Source organism: Schistocerca cancellata, chromosome 11 (assembly GCF_023864275.1).
Source record: "Schistocerca cancellata isolate TAMUIC-IGC-003103 chromosome 11, iqSchCanc2.1, whole genome shotgun sequence".
NCBI classification, from domain to species: Eukaryota; Metazoa; Arthropoda; class Insecta; order Orthoptera; family Acrididae; genus Schistocerca; species Schistocerca cancellata.
The window spans coordinates 175,800,009-175,822,209 of NC_064636.1; the positions used below are offsets into that span (position 1 = coordinate 175,800,009).

The following is a 22,201-nucleotide window of genomic DNA, read 5'->3' on the forward strand; positions in this document are numbered from 1 at the left end:
CACACTTTTTACGCAAAGATGTCGTCCAGTAACTAGATGTGACGGTGTATGTGTGATGTATTACGACAGAGACCAAGGGAGATGCCGCCACTGATTACTCCACAGTCCTAACACAACACACTCATGCCATATTAGTACACACCTTATCACTGAGGTTCCAACCATTCAAACGCATTGTGGAAATAATAAAAACTGGTAACAGTAACCTTGTTGTTTATTTGTAGTTTCCTTCCTTGTGCCAATAAGTGTCTGTCCAATTTCTGACGGATGTTCATTTCTCTTCAGCTGAACTAGTTACTGTAATATTCATTATCACAGTATCTGCAGCATCAAAAAACTTAAAACAAACATCGTCGTTTGTCCATTTCAATCTACTCTTCATCGTTATTAAATTTTGAAGTGAATCTGCGTCTCCTCCCGGGTACGCCATGCACTGCTACATCTAATTTAGGAGTTTCTGTCTCACCATGACGTAACCCAGCTGTTATCTTTCCGTGTCTCCAGGTACTTTCCATATACTGTATATCTCCCCCACTTGTGAATCGTGAACAAGTTATTTGCTATTACTATCAGAAATAGAAAATTAATGGAAGTAGGAACATAACGACTATTCACGTTGGCGTGTACAATGTATGAGACTGGCGAAATACCATCAGACTTTCGGAAAAACATCTGTTACACAATTAAGAAGATACTAAGACCCGACAAGTGCGAGAATTACCGCACAGTTCCTGTAACACATCATGTCTCCAAGTTGCTGACGAGGATAGTATACGGAAGAATGAAAAAGAAAATTGAACATCTGTTAGATGATTATCAGTTCGGCTTTACGAGAGGTAAAGGCACGAGACAGGCAGTTTTGACGTCGTGTTTGATAATGGAAGCAAGAATGAAAAAAAATGAATCAAGAGACGTTCGTAGAACATGTTGACCTGACAAAGGCGTTCAGCAATGTGAAATGGTTGCAAGATGTTCGAAATTCTGAGAAAAAGAGAAGAAAGCTATGGAGAACGATGAGTAGTATGCAGTATGTATAAGAACCCAGAGGGAACCATAACAGTGGGAGACAAGAAAGGTAGTGCTCGGATTAAAAAGGGTGTAAGACATTGGTGACCTTCCACCCCCCCCCCCCCCCCCCCATCGCGAACGATAGATCTTGCCGTTGTTGGTTGGTTTGCGTGCATCAGCGATAAAGATAGCTATACTGTAGGTGCAACCACATTGAAGGGGTAACTGTTGAGAGGTCAGGCAAACATGTGGTTCCTGAAGAGGGGCAGCAGCTTTTTCAGTGTTTGCAGGGGCAACAGCCTACATGAGTGACTACCCTGGCCTTACAACATGAACCAAAATGGCCTTGCTATGCTGGTACTGCAAACGGCTGAAACAAGAGAAAACTACAAACATAATATTTCCCGAGAACATTCAGCTCTCCTGTATGGTTAGATGATGACGGCATTACCTTTAGTACAATATTTTGGAGGTAAATTAGTCTCCTCATTCGGAACACCAAGAGGAGAACGTTGTCACCAAGAGAACCAAATCTGGCCTTGTACAGATCAGAGTGAGGAATATTGGATCCTCTAATTTTGTGGGTAGATTAGAAAATTTAGCAAGGGAAATGGGTCAGATGAAGGTAGATTTAGTGGACATTAGTGAAGTTTGGTGGCAAGAGGAACAGGACGTCTGGTAAGGCGAATACAAAGTTATAAATACGACATCAGATATGGGTGATGCAGGAATGCGTTTAATAATGAATGAAAAATAAGAATGCGGGTAAGCTACTATGAACTGCACAGTCAACGCATTTTTGTAGCTAAAAAAGACACAAAGCTCACACCTGCCACGGTAGTGCTAGCTTATATTCCAACTAGCTCCGTAAGTGATGAAGAGGTTGAATCAGACAAAATAAATTATTCAAAAAGTTAAGGAAGATGAAAATTTAACTGTGATGAGGGACTGAAATTCGATAGAAGGAAAAGGAAGAGAAGGAAAAATAGTAGGATGATGGAAAGAGGAAACCATCTTCTAGAATTTTGCACAGGACATAATTTAATCAAAGCTAACACTTGGTTTAAGATTAATAGAAGAAAGCTGTATGTGTAGAAGAGACCTGAGACACTGGAAGGTTTCAGACTCAATTGTAATGCTAAGACAGATATTTCACAACTGGATTTTAAATTGTAAGATATTTCCAGGGGCAGATGCGGACCGTGACCACAATATAGGCCTACTGGTCATGAACTCTAAATTAAAACTAAAGACATTGAAAAAAGATAGAAAGTTAACGACATGGGATCTGGATAAGTTTTAAGAAACAGAGGTTGTTCAGAGTTTTGGAGGGACTTTAGGGAACGATTGAGTGGAAGAGGGGAAAGGAATTCAATGGAAGGCGAATGGGTAGTTTTGAGAGACGAAATAGTAATTAATTAATGAAAGGAGAAAATACAAAAATGCAGTAAATGAAGGTGACGAAACGTCTAAAAGACAAGACTGAGAGGAACTGCAAAAAGGCTAAGCAGGAACAGCTAGAGGACAAAACTAAGGATTTAGAAGCACATATCATTAGGGGAAAGAGAAATTCTGTCTACAAGAAAATTAAAGAGGCCTTTGAAGAAAAGAGAAGCAGTGGTAAGAATATCAAGAGCTCAGATGAGAAACCAGTCCTAAGCAAAGAAGGAAAAGCTGAAAGGTGGAAGGGGTATATAGAGGGTATACACACGCGGGATGAACTTGCAGGCAATTTTATAGAAATGTAAGAGGACGTAAATAAAGGTGAGATGGAAGTTATGATATTGCGAAAAGAACTTGACGGAGCACTGAAAGTCGTACGTCGAAACAAGGCTCCAGCAGTAGACGACATTCCGTCAGACCTACTGACAGCCATAGGAGACCCAGCCATGTAGTGTGCAAGATTTATTGAGACAGGCGAAATACGCTCACACTTCTAAAAAAAATGTATTACTCCAGTTCCAACAAAGCTCTTGCTAATAGGTGTGAATAGTATAGGATTACTAGTTTAATATGTCATGGTTACAAAATACTAACACGACTTCTTTATAGAAGGACGCCAAAACTGGTAGAAACAGATAGGACCGCAGGGAGATTAGTTGAGATACTAAAGAAATGCAGGAACACGCGAGGCAATACTGACCCTTCGACTTACCTTAGAAGATAGGTTACTGAAAGGAAAATGTACGTTTATAGCATTTGTAGATCTAGAGAAAGCTTTTGACAATGTTGACTGGAACACTGTCTTTGAAATTCTGTAGGTAGCAGAGGTACAATCCAGGAAGTGAAGGGCTGTTTAGAACTTTTACAGAACTTTTACGGAAACCAGACAGCAGTTGTAACAGTCGAGGGCATGAAAGTGAAGCAGTGGTTGAGAAGGGAGGGAGATCTCTTCTGAACAGCACGTTACAATTTTCATGTCTGGGGAGTTTGGTGGCCAACGGAAGTGTTTCAACTTATAAAAGTGTTCATGGAGCCATTCTGTAGCAATTCTGGTCGTGTGGAGTGCCGCATTGTCCTGCTGGAATTGCCCACGTCCATCGGAATGCACAAGGGACATGAATGGATGCAGGTGATCAGACAGGATGCTATCGTACGTGTCACCTGTCAGAGTCGTATCTGGAGTCCTATACCCCTCCAACTACGCACGCCCTACACAATGCTGACATGCAGGGTTCACAGATTCATGAGGTTGTCACCATACCCGTACACGTCCTTCCGCTCAGTACAATTTGAAACGAGACTCGTCCACCCAGGCAACATTTTTCCAGTCTTCAACAGTCCATTATCGGTGTTCACGGGCCAGGCGAGGCGTAAAGCTTTGTGTTGTGCAGTCATCAAGGGTACATGTGTGGGCCTTCGGCTCCGAAAGCCCATATCGATGATGTTTCGTCGAATGGTGCGCATGGAGATACTTGTTGATGGCCCAGCATTGAAATCTGCAGTATTTTGTGGTAAGGTTGCACTTCTGTCTTCAGTCGTCATTGGTCCCGTTCTTGCAGAATCTTTTTCTGGCCTCAGCAATGTTGGAGATTTGATGTTTTGCCGGGTTCCTGATATTCACAGTACACTCGTGAAATGGTCGTACGGGAAAATACCCAGTTCATCGCTACCTCAGAGATGCTGGGACCCATTGGTCATGCACCGACTATAAGACCACGTTCAAACTCACTGAAATCATGTTAACATGCCATTGTAGCAGCATTAACCGATCTAACTGCACCAGATACTTGTCTTATATAGGCGTTGCCGACTGCAGCGCTGTATTCTGCCTCTTTACATATCTCTATACTTGAATACACATGCCTGTACCAGTTGCTTTAGTGCCTCTGTTTCTATACGGCGCTCAAATTCAGTATCTACGTTTCTACAATGACATCTCTGGAGGTTCACATGTAAGGACTCAACTTATGATGTAACTATATTTTTCAAACATATTATATTGTAACTTTCAAATTTATGACAACTCTTAGAAGAGGAAGAGGATTAACCGAGAGTTCGCACGACAGTGATGGAAACTGTACTCTCCTCACTCACCATACCATATACTCACTATGGCCAGATGTCTCTCGAACTCGAGGGACTGCCTGAGCTCACGCTGTGCGCGCACTCTGTCACCGCCCAGCAGGACTGCTAGGTCCACCTGGTACTTGTAATACGCATCCACCTGCTTGTTTGGGGGAGGCCTCAAAAGGAACTCGTGACTTAGTCCTGGCGATGCCCGGTCCAGCTGCAGAAAAGTGAGGGAAGTATTAGCTCCTGTCACAGATACAGAAAGAAGGGGAACAGTGGGAGAGAGAAGGTGAAAGAGATCGAGAAGGAGTGAAAGGAAGAACCAGAGAGAGAGAGAGTGATAGACGATGACAGAAAAATATAAAGCAAGTGTACAGTGAGAGAGGTACAAAAAGTGAGAGGGACAGAGAGGGTGATGAAGCAAGGGACAGAGAGGCCATGTGGGAGAAAGTAAAGAGCAATATTAAATTGAGAGTGAACTGAAGGTCGAGACAAGACAGGCTGAGTCAGAGCAAGAATCAAAGAAGGGGGAAGAGAGAGAGAGAGAGGGAAGGTGAGAGACTGAGAAAACAAGCAGGAGAGTAGCAGACAGTGAGAGAGAAAAAGAGATGGTGAGTGAAAGAAAGACAGAGAAAAAATAAAAAGAAAGAGAGAAACTGAGAATAAAAGAATACAAGAAAGCGAGAGGGAGGGAGAGGTCGAAAGACACAGATTGGAGTAGAGAAAGTAGCATAGGAAGAGCAGTAGAAAAAAGACAGAGAGCAGAAGGATGAATTAGACATAGTGAGCAAGATGAAAGATACAGAGGGTTATAGAGTGAGGGGGAGGGGGGAGGAATGTACAAAGTCTGGGTCAGACACAGAGTGTGCTACAAAAAGAGGCAGAGGGATGTTTAGAGAAAGGAAATTAGAGAGATGGAAAGACAGAAGAAAAATAAGACAGAGAGCGAGGAGGTGAGGATGAGAGGCATAAGCTGAGAGAAGACGTCCCACACACACACACACAGTGAAAAACATACAGTGTGAGAGAGAGCAAAGACCGAGAGGGAAAGAGTGAGGTTGACAGACAGTGAAGAAAGGAAAAAGAGGAAGGTGAAGCCAGAAAATGGCAGAAGGAACTAGATAGAAAGACGAGAAGTGTGAGATAAGGAAAGAGATAAAGTATAGCTCCGAGAATCAATGAATGAATAAAAGAGTCAGAGGGAGAGTTAAGGGAAGGAAGATACGGAAAGATCGGATATGTAAAGAGACACTGAAGTAGATGAGAAACACAAGGATGGGCTGCAATGAAACACACACACACACACACACACAAATACACACGCGTGAGAGAGAGAGAGAGAGAGAGAGAGAGAGAGAATAAGGGGGGGGGGGGAGTAATTCAAAGAAAAAGAAATACAGAGAGGAAGAATGACACAGATGGAATGTCCTGAACTATTTCGATTTGGGTTCAGTTCCTCATTTAATTTACCTCAGTATTGAATTTGACTTTTCTCTTAATTAAGGTTTTTTGCTTTGTTTCTTATAACTACTGATTCTGTATTATTTATAGAAAAATTATTATGTGTGCACCATTAAAAGTAATTTTTTACTCAAAGAAATCTTTTTCCCTTATAGTTGTGTTGAATTATCAGATTTGCAATGTGTAGCAGCATGGGTAGTTTGAAATTTTTAACGCTTGAAAATTCATCCTTTCAGTTTTACTTTCTGAGTGTTTATGTTGGATTTTTTTTTGTAATTAAGCTGAAGAGTTTATAATTTATTTCACAATCACAGTCCAGTAGTATTTCCTTCAACTACAGCAGCTAACTGTAGACATACATTGACCACATATATATATATATATATATATATATATATATATATATATATATATATATATATATATATTTGGTTTTATTAATGTTCACTCTAAATCCAACAAACTGTAGGGACGTATTCCTTACGAAAAGGTGGAAAAAAATCCTATTCAAAAAACCAATGTAGATGATGCACTTTCGTTTGTTGGTTTACATATATCAGGATGATCAAAGCGTCCTTCATGACCTAAAATGTATTGGCAGTAGCTTCGATTCAGTCCATAAGCCTTGCCCATATGACTCACATGATTAGAACCTTGAATCTTAAATTTCCATAGTTGGTTTCGTCTCCCACATGAAAGACAGTTTATAATCTACTGGACAGGTTGTCAGACATTCTATTTCTGTGTAACCATCTCTAGACACTGATTCTCAGGACTTCAGTACTCACGTAAATGCAGCGCTGCGTTGAATTGCGGTGGTCGGTCTCCACCGAGAACTTGATGAAGTAGTCGGTGCTGAATCCGGCCCTGCGGAAGCGGCAGACGCTCCGCCACCAGTCGAAGCCCGCCTCGTGCCAGGAGTCGCCCTCCACGGCGGGCCAGCCGCCCAGCTGCTGCAGCGCCCTCTGGAGCGGCTCCACGCCGCGGGACTCGACCTGTGCTGAGGGCCCCCACAGGGGGATCTTCAGCTGACCGGCCTCCCAGTGCTTGGACGCACTCCTGCCCCAGATCACACATCGGAACTCAGCTATTGGGCACCATACGCGCAATTTCACTTCCATGAGGGAACATTGGAAGACTAGGACGAGAATGTGGTAGGCTGATACCAGAGACTGTAATTACCGAGTAACGTCAATGAATGAGTCAGGAAACGGGCAATCTTCATACAAGAGGTCATTTTACTCTTACTCTGCAGCACCACACGCAGTATATTGCCATGGGAAGAAGGTGCTTGTAGTATATCTCTTAAGACAGTTTCCAAGGTATCTGGAAGAAGTGTTCCACTGTATCTAGGAAAGATATTCCAAGTTGCTGCAAAGGAAGGTCATGGTATCCATATGTAGCATTCCAAATGCACCCATGTAAACACCCCTCCCCCAAAAGAGAGTTGTTGCCATATGTGGCTTTCTTGGTATATGGAGGTCCTGATATTTTTAACGCTTTAAAATTCATCCTTTCGGTTTTACTGTCTGAGTGTTTATGTTGTCAGTTCAAGGACATGTTATCTGGAGCTGGTGTTCTGATTGATCACATAAGGAAACCTCTTATGATATCTAAAGAAACTGTTGAAAGCAACTTCAGCGAGATTGCTGACATATTTAATTGAAGTGCTGAAGTGTGCTTTGACAAAAGTTTCGGTAGTATACACAGGAGGTCTTCCAAGTTTCACCCATGCATGCCTGGAATGATATCTGGAGCAGGTGTTCCAAGTGGCTCCCTAGCCTTCCGTGCATCTACATTTCAGCCTCAGTGTGTATGTGGAGGAGGAGGAGGAGGAGATTAGTGTTTAACGTCCCGTCGACAACGAGGTCATCAGAGACGGAGCGCAAGCTCGGGTGAGGGAAGGATGGGGAAGGAAATCGGCTGTGCCCTTTCAAAGGAACCATCCCGGCATTTGCCTGAAGCGATTTTAGGAAAATCACGGAATACCTAAATCAAGATGGCCGGAGACGGGATTGAACCGTCGTCCTCCCGAATGCGAGTGCAGTGTGCTAACCTCTGCGCCACCTCGCTCGGTCACAGTGTGTATGTGAGGGTAGCCAGCAGTCTCCTGGAGGACCATTAATACAGAGAACAGAGAGAGAATATCTCATGGTAGGATGTGCATGAAACTCCATCAGTATATTATGTCATAGTAAATAACATACTGAGCGTGCGAGTCTTTTTTTAGTACATCGAGAGCTAGAGGCTGTGAGGACACAACAGATTTTTAGGAAGTGTCCTGAAGTGCGAAGCATTATGTGCGAAGCACTTTGCGGTGTTCTCCTTTCGCGTGTGTTTGTATGGCGTGCAGCGACTCGGTGGAAACACTTCGCGGTGGATCTGTCAGTATGATGTGGTCCAAGGTGCCTTTTACTATTCTCCATCAAACACAGTCGCCCGTTTATTTCGTCCTCGTGGTCCGGCTACTCCGTATCACGGCTGTGGGCAAACTTATTCTTCTCGACTTAATCTCCAGGCAGGGTGATGCTGTAAGACAGTGTCTCACAAACTGCAGCTACTGAATGACGAGCACGTCTTCAGCGAGAATGAGCTGCATTGTTTCCACTATTCAGATAAATTGTGAACATAGATCCAATTGTCGGCAACTCACAGCTTCAAATACATCATGACCACACCGAACTGAACTTAAGTTCTAAGATTTAGTCTTCATTTGTCTTGAGCATTTACACTGTAGTATGTATGTTTTCTCTAGGGTCTCCATGACACCATGAAGGTTCGCCACAAAGGCATAAATGTGCAGCTGCAGCTTCTGCAGTCACCACACCGCGACTCGCCCCTGCAGTGTTACGTCACTGCATACGTAACAACCGCACAGAGCACAGAACGGGGTATGCACAGTGAAATTTTCCCATTACATAAAATGTTTATAAAAGAAAACGACCGTCTTTCGCCAGTGTGAATGCCTTTCGTGGAACATACACTATGTGATCAAAAGTATCCGGACATCTTGCTGAAAATGACTTACAAGTTCGTGGCGCCCTCCATCGGTAATGCTGGAATTCAATATGGTGTTGACCCACCCTTAGCCTTGATGACAGCTTCCACTCTCGCTGACGTACGTTCAATCAGGTGCCGGAAGGTTTCTTGGGGAATGGCAGCCCATTCTTCACGGAGTGCTGCACTGAGGAGAGGTATCGATGTCCGTCGGTGAGGCCAGGCTCGGCGTTGCAAAACATCCCAAAGGTGTTCTATAGAATTCAGGTCAGGACTCTGTACAGGCCAGTCCATTAGAAGGATGTTATTGTCATGTGATCACTCCGTCACAGACCATGCATTATGAACAGGTGCTCGATCGTGTTGAAAGATGCAGTCGCCATCCCCAAATTGCTCGTCAACAATGGGAAGCATAAAGGTGCTTAAAAGATCAACACAGGTCTGCGCTGTATAGTGCCACGCAAAACAACAAGGGGTGCAAGACCCCTCCATAAAAAACACGACCACACCATAACACTGCCACCTCCCAACTTTCCGAACTATACAGTTGGCACTACACACGCTGGCAATGACGCTCGCCAGGCATTCGCCATACCCACCCCCTGCCATCGCATCGCCACATTCGTGATTCGTCATTTCACAAAACGTTTTTTCCGATGTACAATCGTCCAATGTTTGCTCTCCTTTTACCAAACGAGGCGTCGTTTGGCATTTATCGGCGTGATGTGTGGCGTATGAGCAGCCGCTCAACCATGAAATCTCGCCTACATACGTATGACACAAGAGACACTGTAGGGAAGCAGTCTACTCACGCCGTAATAAAATTCTCATCAGTCTCTCCGTTGTTTGCCAGCCAGTCCGCTGTAACTAGCTCTGACGTCATAAATGTTGCGCAATACTTTAAAAATCAAGTAAATAACCTGAAACGTTTCTAGCATGTCAGGAGTAATACTAAATCAATATGTGTTGAGTATCAGTTCAATAACTTTAACCATTTTCAAAATTTGGACTTTGTCTGTAAAAATCATTGGCGCAACAGAAAAGAACTGGAGACTTAAAAATTTAAATTTAGTTTCCTTTTTCATAATAATTTAATAGAGACAGTACTTTGGATCTCACAAATTAAGATTTTAGTTGAAATTCAATATTTTCTGGTTTTTGTCTTAAAAATTAAGGAAGCAAGATAGATTAAGTAGGCTAATAAATAAGGCTAGGATGTTTATATTTAAGTAGAATGGAGATCCGCTGTAATCATAAGGATGTGAGAAATTTCAATTGAATAACTATATAACTATAGCGATAGCGTATCTCCAAAGGACAAGTTCAGAGCTCGTCTACTGCGTATAGTGTAATTAAATTAATTCTCTCGCCCAAAATATTTTACTTAGCCACGTCAGACTTTTATTATGATTACTTACCTGTGTGCTGAACGCACATTTAAATTGAGAACTTCATCGGCCATCAGCAAAAGGAGCTATGATTTATTCAATGACTTAAAGTCGTGCATTACTAGCCCAGCGGCTAGTTGGGAGAGCCGATTTGATCAGGCGTTCCCTTAGCCGGCCGCACCATGGCTTTATATATAAGAACGCTGCGCGAGGAAAGAAGGCCCCAGTTCTCTCCAGACGCAGATTACCACACCATCTGTGCCGGGAGTCGCGTCGCGTCGGTATCATTGCTATAAACAGCCTCGGATGCCGTACTAAGTTACTCTGGATACGTGTAACCATGAAATCGTTTTCGAGTGAAGTGTTAATTCGGGGATGACTTTAATGATGTATCTTCAGTTTGTGTATGTTGTATTTTCACGTGCCGTCGCGGGACAGACATTCTACCATTATTTAGCGTGGCGTTTGATGAGCATATTCATGAAATTATGGCGAGCATTCATTTAAACATTTATTTTGGACAGTTATAGTTGCATCAGCGCATTAGACTCTGAACTGCTCTGTTAGTCAGGTTGTGTGGATTCTTTTTTTTTTTTTTCTTCATCTGTGACTTTCAGAATACAGAAAACGTTTTTTTTTTCACGATCGTTTTTGATTATGAATCCCAGACAATCTCCTAATTCCTCAGAGCTATAAGCTGTAGCTATAAGTGTATTTCTCAGATGAAGTGGACACTAGGAATTCTAATTACAGGCTTCACGTTTTGCTAATCACTTTCTGGTTGCCAAAATTGTAGTTAGAGAGCCAGTGTTGAGAACGGCAAAAGACAGCATAAATAATAGGAACATTTTTATAACAATTAATTACACCAGCCGCCCCACATATGGTGCATCGGCCGGGAAATGCATCTTTTCTACATTACAATTCTACATCATTTACAAAACAAAATAATTCCAACCAGCCGCCCCACATACGGTGCATCGGCCGGGAAATGAAATGTTTCTACATTACAAACCATATATAATAAACCAATTAATTCCTCCAGCCGCCCCACATACGGTGCATCGGCTGGGAAATGAAATGTTTCTACATTACAAACCATATATAATAAACCAATTAATTCCTCCAGCCGCCCCACAAGACCCCATCACCTGACCAAGTTCGACTTATGTGAGTTCCGCAGAGCGCCCCATTCTGATCTGTCACGATGTCTAATGTCTACTGAGGTCGCTGATATGGAGTACCTGGCAGTAGGTGGCAGCACAATGCACCTAATATGAAAGACGTGTATTTGGGGTGTCCGGATACTTTTCCACCTAGTGTAGGTTATCCTTACGAGTAACCCATGTTACACCACACTGATCTTTAACTGTCGTCACGGTTGGTACAGTAAACTGACAGGTAAAAAGGTACGTAGCTTGTAGGTACAGTGCGGCGAATGACCCAAGACTCCTTGTCACCAGTGACGAAGCGACCTGACGGGTCCTTGTAAGGCCAACACACAGATCTGTGGGTTGTAAGCCTCGCATTTTGAAAAGCAGCTGCACATTTCGTGCCGCATATTCACGCATGTGACAACAGTCACTTGTCTGTCTCAAAACATGTGCAGTTAGCTGTCCGTCTGCTGGTGTAGTACATCACTGCGGAGAAACTGCACGGTTTGTCTTGACGGGTTGTTTGAGCCTTTACTGGAGCCTGCCAACAGCTGGACGGTATAATTCGTTCCACGAGGCCTGGCGCCTTCACACAGGGGCACACTCGCCTTCCCACCGCCGCGATGACTGCCGTGCTGATCCGCGCCGTGCGATGAGAGGAGAAGAGACTGCCCGGCCCGAACACTTTACAGTCCAAGTACAGAGTATTGGGCACGCCCGAGTTCACAAGTGTCACTGTTCGGAACTGTAGCGGTCTTTGGAGCTTCAGTTTGGTGTTTACGTCTTCAAACAGAAGCAATGTCACAGTTTGGCTACAGTATACGTCGAAATTCGTAGCAGTTTAACTCGTCATATCATTTCTTTGGAAAATCATTATTCGCGCATGTAGACATGGTTGAAATATAAGAACCCCATGTCGGTAGGATTAATACAACGGCGAGTGTTTCACGCCTTTTCATTGGCTTAGTGGATAGACGGCACCATAGCTCAGCGCGTTCGGTCACAGCGTTAGCTGCCCTGTCTAATAATAATAAAAAAAAAAAAACAAAGAAACGGAGTGCATGGATAAACGATGAACTTGAACGGGTGTCATGTGACGTCCGCCCCACAGAAATGCAAAGAACAGTAACGAAAGAAATGAGATCAAGTAAATGAATAAATGAACGAAAAGTGAATAGGTTAACAGTTTACGAACATAAAATACGAGCGCTCCAACCTTACTGTAGTCACTTGTCTTTTCCCTTATTTTAAATCTTAATTCGCTGCAAAGTGTGCAGTTGTAGGCCTTTCTAAGTTCCAAATTGTTTCAGAATATTGCATTTTATAGTAGGTTAATTTCTAAATAGACCAATGTTCATAGTAAAAATATTGAAAATGGATCTACTTACTTCTAATTACTTCAACCACCACCTGGTGTCTATGTAGTTTTCAGCTAAGAGAAGCATATCAGCCGATTGGCGCACGTTATAGGTCTGGTTCAAAATGGTTGACTTGGATGTTCGCGAGCGAAAAATTGCTCTCTTTGAAAACGGTGTTAGTGCATCTGGGGTAGGACGTCGTTATCGTGTTTGATGCTTCCACAGCAAGGAGATGGATTAGATTTAGAGATAACGGTGCGGTAGCGAGACGTCCAATACGCAGAAGATCACGAGTCTCTACATGGAGACAGGATGAAGAACTGGTCAGAGGGCCCATATTGCTCCTTTGTCAGTCAACTGGCAACTAGGGAGAGGCTCATATTTCCTGGCGCTATCGAGAACTGCTCTCATAAGATTAAAGGATCGTGCAAACAGGTCCTGCAGTATTCTTATCAAAGAACCTTTGTCCGGTGAACAGGCAGTGGATAGACTAGAGTTCGTGAGAAGATGTCGATTGGGGGAAAGTCATTTTCTCTGATGAGTGCACAAGTGGTCCTCTAGCAGAGGTCCTGCTGTTGATCAGTGCACGGATGGGCAACCATATGAAACGCGCTTCAAGGCCACACGCGCTAGAAATGTGGGGTCTGCACGTCTTGCACGGGTGAACCACGGGTGTGCTGCTGCTGTCGTACGAAGTCGCACCCCAGGCCTTAGCAGCTGGAGTAGGTCCATTGTGTAGCGAGCAGACGGAATGGTTGCAGGCCCCAAGTAGCGCACGGGACCATCGGCACCGAGGCAAAGCGGGCTTTCAGCAAAAGCACAACATACCTCCAGTCCACTATCCAATCAATTTGCAGATGGCCGTGGTTTGGGGTCAGTGGAATGCCCCCAACAGGGCGTCGGGCTCGGGCTGTTCTCGAAGAACTCAGTCTGTAGCAGTTCGTTATCTCACTGTGGTGTAAAACGCTGTTCGAATGCCGTTGCTGTAAGATGCTCCAGAGCCATACGCTGAACAAGACGGTCCTCCCTGTCGGTATTGCCACGTGGCCCTCCGGAGGCCAGTCTGCACACTCTCGTCACTACTGCTGCCAGCAATCGTCTACAGTGGCAACATTTCTGCCGAGTCTCTCTGCAGTAGCGTAGAAGTAACGTCGAGTTTCTGGTAGCCCCACTGCACGACGCCGTTCAAGTTCAGTCACCTGTAGATCATGGCTTGTTCATCGTCTCAAAGGCATTCTTGACTGACATTTAATCACTGCGCCCGATCCCAAAGGTAACTAATGATCACGACCGTTACAGCGTGTATTTAAGGGAAACCTGATTTGCGTCCCCACAGTGGCGCTACTAACGCCACTCTTACTCGACTGGCGCGAAATCTCGATAGTCGTCACCTCTGAGACGTAGAGACGCGCCTGTAAACTTTCGTTTGTGTCTCACAACTCTTCCTTGGTATGGGGATTTTCTTTTCTGTCGTTGTAGCGTATATACAGGGCTATTACAAATGATTGAAGCGATTTCATAAATTCACTGTAGCTCCATTCATTAACATATGGTCACGACACACTACAGATACGTAGAAAAACTCATAAAGTTTTGTTCGGCTGAAGCCGCACTTCAGGTTTCTGCTGCCAGACCGCTCGAGAGCGCAGTGAGACAAAATGGCGACAGGAGCCGAGAAAGCGTATGTCGTGCTTGAAACGCACTCACATCAGTCAGTCATAACAGTGCTACGACACTTCAGGACGAAGTTCAACAAAGATCCACCGACTGCTAACTCCATTCGGCGATGATATGCGCAGTTTAAAGCATCAACGATGCTTTCGAACTCATTGATGGCGACATGCTGCGCCGAGTGTGGGAGGAACTCGATTATTGGCTTGATGTCTGCCGAATCACTAAAGGGGCACATATCGAACATTTGTGAATGCCAAAAAAAAATTTTTGAGTTTTCGTATGTGTGTGCAAAGCATTGTGAAAATATCTCAAATAATAAAGTTATTGTAGAGCTGTGAAATCGCTTCAATCATTTGTAATAACCCTGTACATTGACTTGTGATAGTGAAATGGACCCACTCATCTGACCTCGTTCTGTAACATCGTGAGATCGCTGCCGCCTTTTCACAGTTACGCTGTATCTACGTGACAGCACATTACGTGGCTTTTCTAATAATGGGCAATTAGGCTTCTGTCTGTGATACATTTTGCAGCGGCGACTACCGTGGGAAATCTTGGGTGCCTGTTTTCGCTTTGAGTGTGGCGATCAGTATCTAATCGTTCTTCAGTCAACCAAGTTTTAGCTTACCTCATTGTTCTTTCACTCGTAAAACCATGCTTGAGGCATCAGTTCTAATATGTGGCTATTTGCTTTTGTCCATTGTCTCCCACAGTAATGCAGAGGTGTGTGGTCCATTGAATTGTATTTGTGCATGAAATATGTTATCTCGCGCCACAACATTGGTGATCATATTGCGTTTCAGCATAACTGCGATTTTTATAAGCCGGTTTTCGCCCTACTCCTGGCTTTTGTTTAAATTAACCTTCTATGATTTTCACACTTGCACTTGTGTTCACTAGAGACCCACATTCTGCAAACAACCTCATTCATTTAAATTGTATTTAAAGGTGTAATGAGGTAGCCACCCCTCAGAGAAGATTCCAGATTTATTAAATAAAATTTTTAGCTATACAGATGGCTGTGTCAGTGTTGAATTTCGATATATGTACTCGCGTGTGAGGAAGAAAGCGTAGGGGAGCGAATGAGGTCGGTACTTCCTTATCACCCGGCCAAGCTCAAGCTGAATCACTTAACTTGCGCATGAGCATTCAGATAAAGCATTATGCAACTGTCTAAAACATAACGAAATAGTTTAATAATGACACAATGCATTGTCACATGATGTAAACCCATAATTATGTCATATATTTTGACTTTTAACATGATATGTTGATTACGTTCCACAGATATCCACTATCTACGAATTTTCAAAAGCCGACTGTATAAAAAGATGACTATTGATTGTCGTCAGTCGCCTGCGGTGTATCTCGCTGAGCTTCATGATGCGCCGCAGCTGTCCGCAGCTGTGTTCGCTAAGCCTCGAGTAGTGGTGAAGACGACAGACTTGAGTGTTTATCCCTCGAATAACACCGCAGAGCCAAATAAACTGGTACACCTGTCAAGTACAGTGTAGGGTCCCCGAGCGCATGAAGAAGTGCCACTACACGACGTGGCATGGACTCGACTAATGTGTGAAGTAGTGCTGGAGGGAACTGACACCATTCATCTTGCAAGGCTGTCCATAAATTCGCAAGAGTACGAGGGGATGAAGATCTCTTCGGAACAGCACGTTGCATCTGAAATATGCTCAATAATGTTCAAGTCTGGGGAGATTGGTGGCCAGCAGAAGTGTTTAAACTCAGAACAGAGTTCATGGACCCACTCTGTAGCAATCCTGGACGTGCGGGGTGTCGCATTGTCCTACTGGAATTGACAAAGTCCGTCAGAATTCACAATGGATGCAGATGATCAGACAGGACGCTTACCTACGTGTCACATGTCAGAGTCCGATATAGACGTATCAGGGGTCCCATATCACTACGACAACGCACGCCTCACACCATTACAAAGCCTCTACCGCCTTGAACAGTCCACTGCTGACATAGAGGGACTATGGATTCATGAGGGTTGTCTTGACACCCGTACACGTCCTTACGCTCGGTACAATTTGAAACGAGACTCGTTATACCAGGCAACACGTTTCCAGTCATCAACCATCCAATTTCGGTGTTCACGAGCCCAGGTGAGGAGTAAAGCCTTGTGTCGTGCAGTCATCAAGGGTACACGAGTGGACCTTCGGCTCCAAAAGCCAATATCGACGATGTTTCGGTAAATGGTTCGTACGCTGACGTTTGTTGATGGCGCAGAACTGAATGATTCTCTTCGGGCGTTATTGGTCTTGTTCCTGCAGGATCTTTTCCCGGCCCTAGTGATGTCGGAGATCTGATGTTTTGCACCATTCCTGTTATTCACGGTACACTCATCGCTACCACGGAGACGCTGTTTCCCACCGCTCGTGCGCCGACTGTAACACCACTTTCAACCTCACTCAAATCTTTATTATCTGCTACTATAGCAGCAGTAACCGATCTTACAACTGCGCCAGGGGGCGAGGAACCTGGCGTGGACTCACCTTCGAGTACCCCAGCGGGTGGACGAGTGCGTCGGCGCTGCCAACAGAAACTGAGTCACATTCTTTTCGGAAATCGAGAAATACTGTATCTACCTGCCTGCCTTGATTCTAAGCTTTCAGTATACCATATGACAAAAACGCAGGTTGAGTTTCACATGATCGACATCTTCGGAGTCTAGGCTCGGTTACACTGAGTACGTCATTCTATTCGAGATGCCTCATTATATTTGAGCTCAGAATATGTTCTGAGATTCTACAACAAATCGATATCAAGGATACTGGACGGTAGTTTTGTGGATGACTTCTACAGCCCTTCTTGTAGACTGGTGGGACCTGTGCTTTTCTCCCAGAACTGGGCACGGTGTTTTGTTCAAGAATCTATGATAGATTGTTGTCAAAACAGGGTGTAACTCAGCCGCAAATTCAATATAGAATCTGACAGCCACTGCGTCGGACTCTGAAGCTGTGTTCAGTTTTAACGATTTCCGCTGTACTATCATCATCATCATCATAATCATGATCATCATTTGTGGTGGTCAGACAGTCTTCCAGTCTTCCAGTATCTGCCAGTTCAGAAGTGAGGAGTCCTCCAAGCAAATGATTCACGTGCAGTAAGCTTAGTGTACACATTTTAACTTGTTGTGTTTTGAGTGTTGATGTGGACTGCAGGTGAAGCAAGTGTCGCTCGGAACAGAAGTGATGCAAAAGAAGCATGTTATGTAGCATGTGTGTACCAACAGCATGGATAGTAAACCTTTTTTTAACGGGTTTTACATAGCAATCACAATGCACTGAGAACTGCTTCCTGCTTCATAAAGAAAGTTTGTTAGAAATGAAGAGTATGAACTATTTGACTCGTCGGTTTATGGTTCCATAAAATACTTAGAGGAACTCTTTATCATTTACCTTTCGTCATATTAAAAATAAAAGTGTTCAAATCAAATTATTTTTCATTCTGAAGTTTCATTAGGCGCTTGTGGAAATGTGAGAGCGGGGGAACGGGCGGATCGAGAGTGGGACAATAGCTAATATCTGACTGCGCTTGTGGGTAATCGTCTCAGGAATGTTGGAGCCACTGATGTAGGTAATATATCAGCTCAGCGTATCTTTGAATCTAGATTTGTAAAGTTCGAATTGATGTAGTGGTACTGTAACACTTTCCTAGTGTCATTTGATGTCTTGTGACGTGATCTGATCAAGCAAGGAATCTGGTGTGTTTTCCAGCATTAATTAACATTGAATATACCGTGGGAAGAAATTTTCATCTGTGATTTCAAATTTGTGGAGATAACTTTTTCCATTTTTTTTCGTTTTTGTTTGTTTATTTGCTGGACAGCTACGATAGGACAAGATTTCATTTGCGTGGAACCTCATTGTAAATTCTGTATTGCTTCTGGACAAGTTCATTGGTTTTGACGCTTTACAACTAAGTGAATTAATACATTTTATTTCGCATTGTCAGTGATGTGTGATTACTCACATTGGCTATTCTGGCTTTCTGTTAGGATTACCTTGCCAGGGGCCTGATTAATAATATCATTTGACATACATGAATTTCTTTGACATACAATCCATTTTAAATTCTACTTTGATTTGTTGTGTCAAGGGACGGGAGGCAGAAATGTTTCTTGGTAGTGCTGCTGTGACTTGAATATTAGATGGTCGCACTTTAATGTTTCAGTATATGTCTTGACTCCTCTATGAATATGCAATATATGTACTCTAGAACATCTGCAACATCCAGTTGCAGCTCCAGTATTAGGAGTTATATTGGAATTACATCACAGAAAGTTCTTGTACTTTTGAAAAGAGTGTGTGTCAACTAGTTGACAGTTATCATCATCTGCTTGACTACTATAAAATAGCACAAGTGAATTACAAGTTCAAGTGAGTTAGTTCAGTAGGTAAAAAATTTTGTTAAGTGGCTAGGGGGAGTACGAAGACATGGTATTATACTTTTTTAATGAGCTGACGTTCAGTGGTAATATTTGAATGGAGTAAGGTTTTTGTGCGTATTCACGTTCTCTCGACTGGATGTGTTAAAAAAGAGGCGTTTTCACATATGTTTGCTATAGTGTGGATCCTGTCTGGTATTGTCTGCAATCTGAAAGTTGAATTTGCATATATCTTCTCTGTGGACGTTGACTTTCAATTGGAGCGAGACTGCATGGCAGATGTTTGGGAAGACCCTATGCATAGACCTGAAGACAAAGCAGCACGCATTAAGCAAGAGATGATGAATGAACATGAGTCAGGGTTCTTTATAGTAAGAAAACAAATTAATGTAACTGAAGAAAGGCAGACTAAACTAAAGGAGGTAGTTTTAGGTGATTAGTCAGCTCTACTAAATTTAAAATGGTGAGAGAATGTAAGGAAAGTCATGAGCAATTCATATGTACTATAAAAATCTGAGTATCTATGTAGGATCCACATCTCCTCCTTAACCACTGACCAGATTTCGGCCTATCTTATATCTGGAAAAGTCCTTTATGGCGACAAAAATCACCTACCTATGAAATGTGTGAATATCAGACTACATTCATTCAGTACTTGAGAATGGCTCAGAGGAGCCGACTAGCACCAAAAATAGGTCTTAAGTTGCGGACGAGACTAGTGAGAGTGTACCTTCGCAGCAGAGCATTATGTGGTAGTGGAACAAGGACTGTGGGAAAGCCAAAAAAGAAGAGCATCAAAGCGTTTCAGATGTGGTGTTACATTGAAAATTAGGTGGGCTGATAGGATAAGGAATGAGGAGGTTCTCCAGAGAATCAGCGAGAGAAGGAATATACGGAAAACGCCAACAAGAAGGGACAGGGTGGTAGGATATCTGTTAAGACATCAGGGAATAAGTAGCACGCTACTGCAGGGGGACTTGTAGTAGTTAAAAACTGTAGAGAATAACAGAGATTAGAATACACCCAGCAAATAATTGAGGACATAAATAGCAACTGCTACTGTTGGCACAGGAGAGGAATTCGAGACGGGCCACATTAAACCACTGAGAAGACTGACGACTCAAAAGGAAAGAAAACTTGAGAATAAGAACACTTAGGTATTTCGAACAAATTTTTCTCAAAATTTCAAACCATTGCGCTACTTTATCTCACTCACAACCCCACAAAATGTTGAAATGGAAAAGAAACTGCATCCTTTACCACAGTTCCACTGTTCATACAGTAAAACCGCGGCATCAAGCATTACGTTGTGATTTATTACTTCTTTACTATAAACTGTATTCACGAAACATTTTTCAGGCAATATTTACTTACGCCGTTGAATGTGCTTACGAAATTATGCTATTGTGAGAAAGATAGTTCAGGGATATAACGTAAGAAATATTGAGGTGGGTGAAAATGAAACCGCAGGGTGAAACTCACGAGTAAAACTGTGAGTGAAATTTGCTGAATGTATGTGAAATATGAACGACATGAGCGTACGCTGTCAAAGCTGCGGGTAGGAAGCTCCTCCTAAATCCCTTGACCAATTCCAACCGAACATGGACACACATTACTTACTATATGGAGAGAAATATTTACAGGTAAGAACGAACTACCTCCTTTTGAGGGAGGGACAATAACGTTGAGGCAGAAGGGGGAGAAGAAGAGATGGACATACAGGGAGAGGAAAGGAGATGATGGACACAGAAAAGGGAGAGGAGGAGCTGGGCAGAGTAAGGATGTGTGGGAAATGACTGAAGGGTAGGAGGAAGAGGTGGACAGAGAGAGGTGAGAGCAGACGATGGACAGAGAAAGGAAAGAGGAGGAGATGGACTTAGAAGGTCGTGAGAGGCAAATGAAGAAAGGGATTCACTTACAGGGGTAGAGGAGGAGTTGGACAGAGGATAAAGAGCAGATGGACAGAGGTGGTATGAGCATATGGACCGTGAGAAGGGGAGGATGAGATAGATGGGCAGAGGGACAAGATAGTGGACAGAGAGTGCGGAAGGATTACGTACTTACCTCGAAAACTCCGAGCACTTAGCTAATCGTTAAAGAAAATTTCTCTTGATGTTTTTGTTTTATGATGACATTTCGCTGTAAATTACAGTCTTCTCAAACAGAAACCAGTGCTTTTGGAAATATACATACTGACAGAAAAGAGTCGCAACACCCAACAACGATTACTGTAGACTAATGAAAGTGCAGGATTTCACTTTCTAAGGTTACACTGCAAGATCACAGGTTACAGTGCTCGCACCTGTCCTCGAAACAACTCCTTTGTAACTGTTTTCTGTGTCATTGTGGTACCAACTGCTGCTGAAATTGTTATTGTAGATGCAATATGATGCGCCAGAGATATACTCTGAACACGATGTTCTTCTCTCTTGGTTGTGCCACATGGCAATCCGGAGGATGGTCTTGTTGTGACTGTACATTCTCGTGACCATCGCTACCAGAAGTCATGTACATTGGCGATATTCCTGCCCAGTCTTTCTGCAATGTCACAGAAGGAACATCCAGCTTCTCATAGCCCTCTTACACGACCTCATTCAAACTCAGAGAGGTGTTGATCATGGCGTCTCTGTCATCTTAAAAACATTTTTGACTAACATCAACTGTCCGCATCCAGTCTGAAAGGTAAGTAACTCTCACAGCCATTACAGCGTGTATTTAAAGCAAACCTGCTTTGCATCCTGATAGTGATACTACTAGAGCCACTCTTGGGAAATTTGAGCAGATGCATCTTTCAGATGTAGAAACACGATTATCAACTCCTTCTTGGTGCTGCGATTTTTTTCCAGCAGTGTATTTCAGAAACTAAGGTTTAAAAGCCTTATCTCTTATCTCGTACAGCCAATGATGCCCACTCATAGTAAATACTGCAGACTGTTTTTCGACATTGTCTCCACGTTGGTTTAGGCAATTGTCATTTCATGGGATGCGTTTTCAGCCTCCTAGGTGCTCCTTCAGATATGGAAAAAGACGAAAGTTGCTTGACGCGAGCTGTGTCAAAATCTGTAGAAGCCGTGCTGGGTCGCCTACAGCGGTCCTCGTCGCTGACATTTCCTCTACTGGCCCCAGACTTTCGACATCGTTCCGCTGACGAGAAATTACAATCTCTCCCTAAACCCCTACTCACTGCCACTGAATCTCACACGCGGTAAAATGTTTCGCCCACAGGTATTGGATAACTGA

General features: G+C 43.3%; 1 protein-coding gene across 3 annotated transcripts in view; it reads right to left on the minus strand.

Annotated features, from left to right (window-relative positions):
- Positions 1 to 22,201, minus strand: part of LOC126108531 (neprilysin-2-like) — a 247,419-nt gene that overhangs the window by 105,652 nt on the left and 119,566 nt on the right. For all 3 annotated transcript variants that reach the window (XM_049913809.1, XM_049913811.1, XM_049913810.1), the window contains 2 exons: positions 6,771 to 6,982; positions 4,562 to 4,738 (listed from right to left, as the gene is read on the minus strand). In XM_049913809.1, coding sequence (XP_049769766.1) covers positions 4,562 to 4,738; positions 6,771 to 6,982 — 389 coding nt within the window. The remainder of the gene's footprint in view (positions 1 to 4,561; positions 4,739 to 6,770; positions 6,983 to 22,201) is intronic.